Consider the following 12,080-nt stretch of genomic DNA (forward strand, 5'->3'; position numbering starts at 1 on the left):
CATGTAACTGTCCAGTTTTCCCAGCACCACTTATTGAAGAGGCTGTCTTTTCTCCACTATATATCCTTGCCTCCTTTATCAAAAATAAGGTGACCATATGTGCATGGCTTTATCTCTGGGCTTTCTATCCTGTTCCATTGATCTATATTTCTGTTTTTGTGCCAGTCCCACACTGTCTTGATGACTGTAGCTTTGTAGTACAGTCTGAAGTTCGGGAGCCTGATTCCTCCAGCTCCATTTTCCTTTCTCAAGATTGCTTTGGCTATTTGGGGTCTTTTGTGTTTCCATGCAAATTGTGAAATTTTCTGTTCTAGTTCTGTGAAAAATGCCATTGGTAGTTTGATAGGGATTTCATTGAATCTGTAGATAGCTTTGAGTAGTATACACCACCAAATGTAAATTAGATAGCTATTGGGAAGCAGCCACATAGCACAGGGAGATCAGCTTGGTGCTTTGTGACCACCTAGATGGGTGGGAGAGGGAGGATGGGAGGGAGATGCAAGAGGGAGGAGATATGGGGATATATGTATATGTATAGCTGATTCACTTTGTTATAAAGCAGAAACTAACATACCACTGTAAAGCAATTATACTCTAATAAAGATGTTAAAAAAATCATCTGAGAATATTAAACAGCAGAGCCACATATTAGGTAAACTCTTACAGAGATAATACTGGTAACAGAGCCCCCAAATGCAAAGGTTCCAAGCAATGAATCATGCTCCATCAATACCATGCACATTCTCTTCCCACTTCTATGCCCACCATCGTCCTTGGATGCTGTCTTTAAAACTGACTTTGGTTTAGTAGGGAGGCATGATTTTACTTTCGTTGCCCAGCTACACACTCCTCACTGCCATCTGAGATTACTAAAAGCAGATGAAAAGAATGGCCTCTCTGGAATACCAAGTATCTGCCAAGAACAACTTGGGAATAGGACGTTGTTTTGTAGCCATTTTACAATGATAATTTAACAAACAAAAGCTTAAAGAAAGATAAAATTAGGATTGCTGGCTTAGCATAGCATCTTAAAACTTCATTTGAAAGAAAGACCTTTAAAAATAATTATATATACTTACTACTTGCTATGCAATTATTTATATAATTTAAAATGGCCCAATATTATAAGCAACTCAGTAGGGATTTTTAAACTTGAGAATTTCAAGTTTATAAACGAATATACGAGAAGAACACATAAATCAGGTAAGAAATTTGGACCAGAAGCTTCTCAGTGCGCAAAGTCATTATTCCACACAAATCATATATATTTTCTTTTTACCATTGCTTAGAGGAACACACTATGTATAGAACAAATGGTAAGGGGGCACAGGTGGTGGTATGCTAACAAATGTTTAAAAGTTGGCTCTCTTGTAGGTGGGGGAGGGTGTCTGATTTGCAGTATTTGCTGTTTTCTCTGGTAAAATATTCCCAAAAGAGCCAGTTCCAAATCACAAACACAACATCACTGAACGAGTGACGAGAAAGAGATGAAAAAGTCAGCTTTCCAAGAGAAAGCTTCAGTACACCATTGGGTGTAAAGGATGCAAGAATAATTTCAGTCTCAGAGATAATAGTCTATTCCACAAGTTATTTCTGAAGCTTTCATTTACTTTAAAAGATAGTCTTTGTGTCAACTAGTACACAGGAACAAACTAGAATGTTGAGACATCTTGGAGCCTAAAATGATTATTTCTGGTCAACAAAGCTGTGCAGAAAAAGTTAGCAGAGCAGGCATGAATACTATCCACTGAAAGGCCTGCTTACCAGGTTGGCCCTTGGCTGGCATATGGGAATGTGGATTTTGGGAGGGTTCCCACCAGCCTAACTGATAAGAGTAGTTCACTATGCTGAAACTGTGCAAACAGTATGGTTTATTTGGAACACCTTTCTTTCTGGGAGTCTGGAATTTGGGTACATGACGAGCAGAGGGTGCCTATACGACCAGCCCCCAATAAAGACCATGGGCACTCAGTCTATGAGTTTCTAGTAGACCACATTTCACACATGTTGTCACAACTCATTGCTGGGGGAATTAAGTCCTATGTGTCTCCACTGGGAGAGGATTCTTGGAATTTTGTGCCTGGTTTCCCCTAGACTTCAACAACTAAATTCAGTATACCGAATCTGCTTTGAAAGGTCATCTAGAATGCACAGTGCTAAAAGAATACAATAGCTTAATTCTTTTCTTCCGTACAAGATTTAGAAAGACATTCTTTTACCTCAGACGAATTCCTTTAGTACTCAAGCTCATAGTGTGTAGCAGACACTTACTTACATACCCACTAGCAGCTGTCATGTATTTTGTACTGCAGAAGTAGAATAACTATGTAATTTATTGTCTAAACTTTTAAAACTGAAAGGGAGTAGTAATTATTCCAGAACAACAGGTATAAGCTGTTATTTATGTGGCAAAGTCATCCTAGTATGAAACCAAGTTAATTACATAAGACAACCACATAGTTCTGCAGGTACCTAACTTCTTCCCTAACCACAATAAGCTGTCTCAATTCAAAATAGAGGAAAAAGGCTCAGGTGATACTTGTTGAATCGTTCCCAGAGGAGAAAGGATTTAAGCTGGATGCTGAAGAATGGAGAGGTTAGACTACATGGAGATAAAAGCAGAGTTTCGGTGAGGGAATAAAGTCAGGAGAAGTTATGTTTCGGTAGATAGATTGAAAGGGTTGGTTTGAAACAGTCAGAAATGAGAATTGAGGCAAAATAGGGAGAATGAGTGCAAATGTCATCCTATAAACCACGCAAAAGCTTGAGGAGGGTGTGGACAAGATCAGAGGTGAACTTCAAGAAGATTAAAGTGAGGACAGGGTAGAATGTGTTGATTCAATGGTAAAGCTGGGTGCATGTGAGTATAAGGAGAGCTCTTATTTGATAAGGGTAAAGGTGTTTGGTATATCCTAGAAAGAGAAGTTGAAGGATGTGGGTGTGAGAAGCAAGGGGGAAAAGAAAAGTCATAGATAATTTTGACACAAGAAATAATACCAGCATTAACAGAATTAAAGAAGTGAGAAGCCAATTTGAGAAAATGTGTGAGATTTCACATGTGTCACTAAGGTGTTGTAGTCTGAAGTCCTGGTAACCAGTCAGTGGACAGTGCAAAGGTGGTCAGGTATGATGGTGGGAGATACTCGCCGAGATGTTACAGACAATATGGAAGGAGCAGAGCTAGCAGGGACACAAACTGAAGGATAAGAATAGAGCTATAAGGTAGAACCTGAGGGATTCCCTTCACTCACGAGGTGGGAAGAAGAGGAACCTTTTGAAAGTGTATTTAGTGATAGATGGAAACCCAAACTCTGGGTTCCTAAAAGGAATCCCTTTACTTTTTTCCTAACTATAAAAGTAATACATATTCATTACTATAAGTTTATTCATTATTCATTATTATAACAGGAAAATGTAAAAATTAAAATTGCAGCCCCACTATCAATATTTTGATGTGTAACATGCACACAAACACAAACTTACTTTAAAAAACCTGAATAACAGTGTACATCCTGGTTTAAATCCTGTTTTTTTTTTTTTTTTTTTTTTTTTTTCCCCTCTTAGGCCAAACAATATTTCCAAATGTCTTTAAATGATTTTCCAAATAAAACTTTTCACAGCCATATCAATTCCATTTTTGGCCAGGCTATATTTGTATATTTATCCCAATTACTCTTTTGTGCCATTTCAGATGTTTCTAAAATTTGCATTGTGAATAACTCTTGGATCAACATATTTACACAATTTATTTTTATGCTCATTTCTGATCATTTCTTTAGGGCGAATTTCTATCAATAAAATCACTTCAACTATCTTGTACATAAAACATTGATTGAAATATGATGTCAAATTTACCTCAAAAGTTATTGAATGATTTCATATTCCCACCAGAAAAGGAAATGTGTGCTCAGTTTCCCATACCGTCACTAACAATGGATATTATATTATTTTAAGAAAATAAAATAACATGCTGCTACTATTATTAAATTGCACTTTTTAATACATGTGACATTGAAACTTACAATATTCATTATGGTTTATATTTCTCCTTTGATGAAGTGCCCTTTCATATTCTTACCCCATTTTTTCCACTAAAGTCTTTATCTTTTTCACATTGATTTGCAAACACATCTTATATATAAGAGATGGTTATCCTGTGTCATATATTGTATAAATTTCCTAACACTTTGCCTTTTAATTTGATTGAATTTTTTTTGAAATAGATTACTTTCATGCATTCTGGTCTTTCTACATTTCCTTTATGATCTCTTCCTCTGATTTTATGCTTAGAAAGAAATTATCCATTCACATATCAAATATTACTTCTTTTCATCTACTGTAAAGCCCATAATTTTTTTTTTTTTTTTTTTTTTGGTACGCGGGCCTCTCACTGTTGTGGCCTCTCCTGCCACGGAGCACAGGCTCTGGATGCGCAGGCTCAGCGGCCATGGCTCACGGGCCCAGCCACTCCGCAGCATGTGGGATCTTCCTGGACCGGGGCACGAACCCGTGTCCCCTGCATCGGCAGGCGGACTCTCAACTACTGTGCCACCAGGGAAGCCCCTAAAGCCCATAATTTTGACGAGTCTGTTTCCAATTCTGTTTACTCCAGTGGTCCATCTAATTGATGGCCTTGGAGCTTTACCAACACAAGCTGACCCCTAATTCAGTCCTGGTAATGTGCAGTCACTTATTTTCCATGAGCAAAATGAACAAAGAGTCAGCTGTGCCAGTGAGAAGGCACAGAGGGGTTTTTCTGAGAACTTAATAGGCTTGGTGCTGACAGAAGGACCAGAGCTGCTCTGGAAGGGAACAGATGACTTTTAATGCCATGTTACAGAATTAAATACATGTGTGGCAGCATCGCCCTATAACTGGTTTGACTCCTGGAAGGATAGAGGAATAAATAAAAAGCAAGCTACGTTTTTCCTTGTCTACATTATATGTTCTGAGGAGTTTCTCTGCACAATATCTGTGTTGTATTCCATTGTGGGCTGTGCCTCCTGGAAAAAAAGTGTGTGTGTGGTGGGGAGCAAGTGGAGAATGTTACTAACCGTGTTATGTTTTTCTATGTTTTTCTAAGTACAAAACCAGAACGAATATTCTATCATAGCTCAAGGGATTGAGGGCAACTAACAAGTATTAAATATTGAGCTAGGTTGTCAGGGAAAATTAAAGCATAAACTCTAGAGGACTTGAAAATTATGATAAAGTTAACATTTTCTTGATGGTTTAAGCAATGTCTTATCTAAGGGTGGCCTCTCATATTTACCAAGAACCTGATAACCCTTTAGAGACTCTAAAAACTACCCTTGATTTTGAGGCAGTTGATTTTTTTAAAAATTAATTTGTATTGGAGTATAGTTGCTTTACAATGTGGTGTTAGCTTCTACTGCACAGCCAAGTGAATCAGCCATACATACACATATATCCCCTCTCTTTTGGATTTTCCTCCCATTTAGGTCACCACAGTGCACTAAGTAGAGTTCCTTGAGCCATATACTATGTTCCCCACAGTTGTCTATTTTATATATAGTATCAATAGTGCATATGTGTCAATCCCAACCTCCCAATTCCTCCCACCCCACACTTTTCTCCCTTGGAATCCATAATTTGTTCTCTACGTCTGTGTCTCTATTTCTGCTTCGCAAATAAGGTCATCTATACCATTTTTCTAGATTGCACAGATATGCGTTAATATATGATATTTGTTTTTCTCTTTCTGACTTACTTCGCTCTGAATAAAACTCTCTAGGTCCATCCACATCTCTACAAATGACCCAATTTTGTTCCTTTTTATGGCTGAGTAATATTCCATTGTATATATGTTCCACAACTTCTTTATCCATTCCTCTGTTGATGGACATTTAGGTGGCTTCCATGTCCTGGCTATTGTAAATAGTGCTGCTATGAACACTGGGGTGCATGTGTCTTTTTGAATTATCGTTTTCTCTGGGTATGTGCCCAGTAGTGGGACTGCTGGGTCATAAGGTAGTTCTATTTTTAGTTTTTTAAGAAACGTCCATACTGTTTTCCATAGTGGCTGTATCAATTTACATTCCCACCAAGAGTGCAAGAGGGTTCCCTTTTCTCCACACCCTCTCCAGCATTTACTGTTTGTAGATTTTTTGATGATGCCCATTCTTACCGGTGTGAGGTGATACCTCACTGTAGTTTTGATTTGCATTTCGGTAATCATTAGTGATGCCGAGCATCTTTTCATGTGCCTCTTGGTCATCTGTTTGTCTTCTTTGGAGGAATGTCTATTTAGGTCTTCCACCCGTTTTCTGATTGGGTTTTTTGTTTTTTTGATATTGGGTTGCATGAGCTGTTTGTATATTTTGGAGATTCTTTTTTTTTTAACATCTTCATTGGAGTATAATTGCTTTACAATGGTGTGTTAGTTTCTGCTTTATAACAAAGTGAATCAGCTATATGTATACATATATCCCCATATCTCCTCCCTCTTGCGCCTCCCTCCCACCCCCCCATCCCACCCCTCTAGGTTGTCACAAAGCACAAAGCTGAGCTCCCTGTGCTATGTGGCTGATCCCCACTAGCTATCTATTTTAAGTTTGGTAGTGTATATATGTCAATGTTACTCTCTCAGTTCGTCCCAGCTTACCCTTCCCCATCCCCCTCTCCTCAAGTCCATTCTCTACATCTGGATCTTTATTCCTGCCCTGCCCCAAGGTTCTTCAGAACCATTTTTTTTTTAAGATTCCATATATATGTGTTAGCATACGGTATTTGTCTTTCTCTTTCTGACTTACTTCACTCTGTATGACAGACTCTAGGTCCATCCACCTCACTACAAATAACTCCATTTCGTTTCTTTTTATGGCTGAGTAATATTCCATTGTATATACATGACACATCTTCTTTATCCATTCATCTGTCAATGGACACTTAGGTTGCTTCCATGACCTGGTTATTGTAAATAGAGCTGCAATGAACATTGTGGTACATGACTCTTTTTGAATTATGGTTTTTTCAAGGTATATGCCCAATAGTGGGACTGCTGGGTCGTATGGTAGTTCTATTTTTAGTCTTTTAAGGAACCTCCATACTGTTCTCCATAGTGGCTGTATCAATTTACATTCCCACCAACAGTGCAAGAGGGTTCCCTTTTCTCCACACCCTCTCCAGCATTTATTGCTTATAGATTTTTTGATATGGCCATTCTGACTGGTGTGAGGTGATATCTCATTGTAGTTTTGATTTGCATTTCTCTAATGATTAGTGATGTTGAGCATTCTTTCATGTGTTTGTTGGCAATCTGTGTACATTCTCTGGAGGAATGTCTATTTAGGTCTTCTACCCATTTTTGGAGTGGGTTGTTTGTTTTTTCGATATTGAGTTGCATGAGCTGCTTGTACATTTTGGAAATTAATCCTCTGTGAGTTGTTTCATTTGCAAATATTTTCTCCCATTCTGAGGGTTGTTTCTTCGTCTTGTTTATGGTTTCCTTTGCTGTGCAAAAGCTTTTAGGTTTCATTAGGTCCCATTTGTTTATTTTTGTTTTTATTTTCATTACTCTAGGAGGTTGGTCAAAAAAGATCTTGTTGTGATTTATGTCAAAGAGTGTTCTGAGGCAGTCAATTTTTAAAATGGTACTTGGTCATGGCCTTTGGTACGTGATGGTGACAATTAGGGGAGCACTTTCTACTTCTTCTACATACGGCATTCTCTCTTAGGTTTATTCTAATGCAATGTTTAAAGAGATATGTGAATATTTAAGAAGTTTGGAATATGTGAACATAATATTAAATAACAACATAGTACTTCATAAGATTAAATGTGTCCATGAAAATTAAAAATATAATTTTCCTTAATAACAGATTTTTCTCCATTTCACTTTAGTCCCAAAACCTTTCCATAGGCCCACAGATGTATATTAAATTGTCCTATTTTAACAGCAGGTGTTAATAACAAGATATTCACTATAATGAACACATATTTAAATAACAAAACTTCCCAACATTGAACATTTTTAAGTGAAGAAATTCAATTCCCTCTATGGGAACATAAGAGTATAGAAAAAAGGAATCAGAAGCAACCCTCTCATGCCTTTTGGACTACTATTCCACTGCACTTGAACTCTAACTCGTCAAGCATGCTTTATGGCTGAATATGGAGGTCAGGGAAAGAAGAATAGGAATAAGGAGGGCAGAGGACCAGACTGAACTTGAAAAACAGTTCAGGAAGGGAGGTGGCTTTGCTAGAGGATCAGGAGGAGGCATTTGAAAGAGGTTCCCCACCACAGTCCCTAGAAGTACAGAAAGGAGAGGAAGAAGAGATGAAAGGAGGCTCAGCACAGTACAAGATTCCCTATGAAGGGCTGGAGAGCAGTGATGAGCTGTAGGGGAACTAGCTCAACAACTCCCAGTTCAGCTCTGAGACACACCACTGTACACTGGGGGAATGACGGATGGCGTGTCAAGATTTGGTTGCTGCCAAGATGAAAGACGTGAGAGCCTTTTTTTAAAAAAACATATCTCATCACTATTCCTCAGTAAAAGGACTATTCAGTTTGACTAATTATAGTTGAAACACTACCAATGAGAAGAAATTTTCAGAAAAAAGGAAGAAATGGATTTCTTATATGCATACACTGTACATGTTAGTATATGCATATAAGGAATGTTGACTGTTGACTTGTTCTTTCAGAAAATTGACATAAAATAATGGAGATTTTAAAACATGTAGCTGTATATGTATCTTTTTTCCCCTTAATGCTGATGCAACACCTTAAAAACAGGTATTTTTAACTTAATATAAATGCTATAACATGAATTTGGTAGGTCCTGCTATTTAAAATATGCCCAAGAAGAAGAAAAAGAAATAGCCTTGTTTCACTCTTTCTCATTATTGAAGGAAATATTAATCTTTCTCCTAGAACTGTTAACATTAAATATCACAAGTCATGTAAAATGCTCAGCACAGTGCCTGTCTGTAGTAAGTGCTCAATTAACTTAAACATACTTATTATCATTATTTTATTAAAGAGGAGCAGATTCTGAGATAAAGTCTACTTTTCAAACTTTGGACTTCACATGACAATGCTAATGCCCTTTCCACATTTCATTTGGAAAAACTTACCTCCTGCAAATGAGACTCCTTTTTCTTTGCAGACAAATTTAAATGCTTGTCAAGAATAGAATAGTATTTTTCACTCTCCTTGTCAAATTTCTTCTTTCCATCCTAGGAGATCACAAAAACAACAAAACATTCAAATTAGACAAGAAAACCTTGATTTCCACCATCCCTATCAAACATCCACTGAAATTATTTAATAAAGATTTAGTGAGCTTCAGATATGTGCAAAACTTGATGAAGTAGAGTAGGAAGAAGGATGTGAAACAAAATCATTTGAGTATGTATTCTGCTCTCAAAGAAGTTCATGAAACTATAGTATGGAGGGGGCAGGTTGCCTAAAGTAGAATCCCTTTGAACACTTTATAACTGATTCTCAGCAAGAAATTCTGACCTGGGATAGGACCAAGAGAAAACATCTCTTTTAGGCTTTTTGATGATTCAGATGAGTTAATATACAACCAGTTTAGAGAACCACTTGCATACTCTTCTCAAGGAATCATATTTCCCAGCCACAAAAAAACGATGCCTCTTACTGAGCTCGGCCCACCAGAGAAACAGTCAGCTCTACCCACCACCAGTCCCTCTCATCAGGAAACTTACACAAGCCTCTTAGATAGCCTCATCCACCAGAGGACAGACAGCAGAATCAAGAAGAATTACAATCCTGCAGCCTGTGGAACAACAACCACATTCATAGAAAGATAGACAAGATGAAAAGGCAGAGGGCTATGTACCAGATGAAGGAACAGGATAAAACCCCAGAAAAACAACTAAATGAAGTGAAGATAGGCAACATTCCAGAAAAAGAATTCAGAATAATGATAGTGAAGATGATTCAGGACCTCGGAAAAAGAATGGAGGCAAAGATCGAGAAGATGCAAGAAATGTTTAACAAAGATCTAGATGAATTAAAGAACAAACAGAGATGAACAATACAATAACTGAAATGATAACTACACTAGAAGGAGTCAATAGCAGAATAACTGAGGCAGAAGAACAGATAAGTGACCTGGAAGACAGAATGGTGGAATTCACTGCTGTGGAACAGAATAAAGAAAAAAAGAATGAAAAGAAATGAAGACAGCCTAAGAGACCTCTGGGACAACAGTAAATGCAACAATATTCACATTATAGTGGTCGCAGAAGGAGAAGAGAGAGAGAAAGGACCAGAGAAAATATTTGAAGAGATTATAGTTGAAAACTTCCCTAACATGGGAAAGGAAATAGCCACCCAAGTCCAGGAAGTGCAGCGAGTCCCATATAGGAAAAACCCAAGGAGAAACACATAGTAATCAAACTGGCAAAAATTAAAGACAAAGAAAAATTATTGAAAGCAGCAAGGGAAAAATGACAAATAACATACAAGGGAACACCTAAAAGGTTAACAGGTGATTTCCCAGCAGAAACTCTAAAAGCCAGAAGGGAGTGGCATGATATACTTAAAGTAATGAAAGGGAAGAACCTACAACCAAGATTACTCTACCCGGCTAGTATCTCATTCTGATTTGAAGGAGAAATCAAAAGCTTTACAGACAAGCAAAAGCCAAGAGAATTCAGCACCAGCAAACCAGCTCTACAACAAATGCTAAAGGAACTTCTCTAAGTGGGAAACACAAGAGAAGAAAAGGACCTACAAAAACAAACTGAAAATAATTAAGAAAATGGTCATAGGAACATACATATCAATAATTACCTTAAACATGAATGGATTAAATGCTCCAACCAAAAGACACAGGCTTGCTGAATGGATACATAAACAAGACCCATATATATGCTGTCTACAAGAGACCCACTTCAGACCTAGGGACACATACAGACTAAAAGTGAGGGGATGGAAAAAGATATTCCATGCAAATGGAAATCAAAAGAAAGCTGGAGTAGCTATACTCATATCAGATAAAATAGACTCTAAAATAAACAGTGTTACAAGAGACAAGCAAGGACACTACATAATGATCAAGGGATCAATCCAAGAAGAAGATAAAACAATTATAAATATATATGCACCCAACATAGGAGCACCTCAATACATAAGGCAACTGCTAACAGCTATAAAAGAGGGAATCGACAGTAACACAATAAAAGTGAGGGACATCAATACCTCACTTATACCAATGGACAGATCATCCAAACAGAAAATTAATAAGGAAACACAAGCTTTAAATGACACAATAGACCAGAGAGATTTAATTGATATTATAGGACATTCCACCCAAAAACAGCAGATTACACTTTCTTCTCAAGTACGCACAGAACATTCTCCAGGATAGATCACATCTTGGGTCACAAATCAAGGTTCAGTAAATTTAAGAAAATTGAAATCATAGCAAGCATCTTTTCTGACCACAATGCTATGAGATTAGAAATGAATTACAGGGAAAAAAACATAAAAAGCACAGACACATGGAGGCTAAACAATACATTACTAAATAACCAAGAGATCACTGAAGAAATCAAAGAGGAAATCGAAAAATACCTAGAGACAAATGACAATGAAAACACGATGATCCAAAACCTATGGGATGCAGCAAAAGCAGTTCTAAGAGGGAAGTTTATAGCTATACAAGCCTACCTCAAGAAACAAGAAACATCTCAAATCAACAATCTAACCTTACACCTAAAGGAACTAGAGAAAGAAGAACAAACAAAACCCAAAGTTAGCAGAAGGAAAGAAACCATAAAGATCAGAGCACAAATAAATGAAATAGAAACAAAGAAAACAAAAGCAAAGATCAATAAAACTAAAAGCTGGTTCTTTGAGAAGATAAACAAAATTTATAAACCATTAGCCAGACTCATGAAGAAAAAGAGGGAGAGGACTCAAATCAATAAAATTAGAAATGAAAAAGGAGAAGTTACAAGAGACACCACAGAAATACAAAGCATCCTAAGAGACTACTACAAGCAACTGTATGGCAATAAAATGGACAACGTGGAAGAAATGGACAAATTCTTAGAAAGGTATAACCTTCCAAGACTGA

General features: G+C 37.3%; 1 protein-coding gene across 3 annotated transcripts in view; it reads right to left on the reverse strand.

Moving 5' to 3' along the window:
* ARHGAP42 (Rho GTPase activating protein 42) overlaps positions 1–12,080 on the reverse strand; it is a gene marked incomplete at its 3' end in the record, with an annotated part of 300,025 nt that overhangs the window by 72,731 nt on the left and 215,214 nt on the right. For all 3 annotated transcript variants that reach the window (XM_081238752.1, XM_081238751.1, XM_081238753.1), the window contains one exon: positions 9,103–9,204. In XM_081238752.1, the coding sequence (XP_081094878.1) occupies positions 9,103–9,204 (102 nt within the window). The remainder of the gene's footprint in view (positions 1–9,102; positions 9,205–12,080) is intronic.

The sequence above is a fragment of the Mesoplodon bidens genome, assembly GCF_964165515.1.
Source record: "Mesoplodon bidens genome assembly, chromosome: 7".
Classification (NCBI taxonomy): Eukaryota; Metazoa; Chordata; class Mammalia; order Artiodactyla; family Ziphiidae; genus Mesoplodon; species Mesoplodon bidens.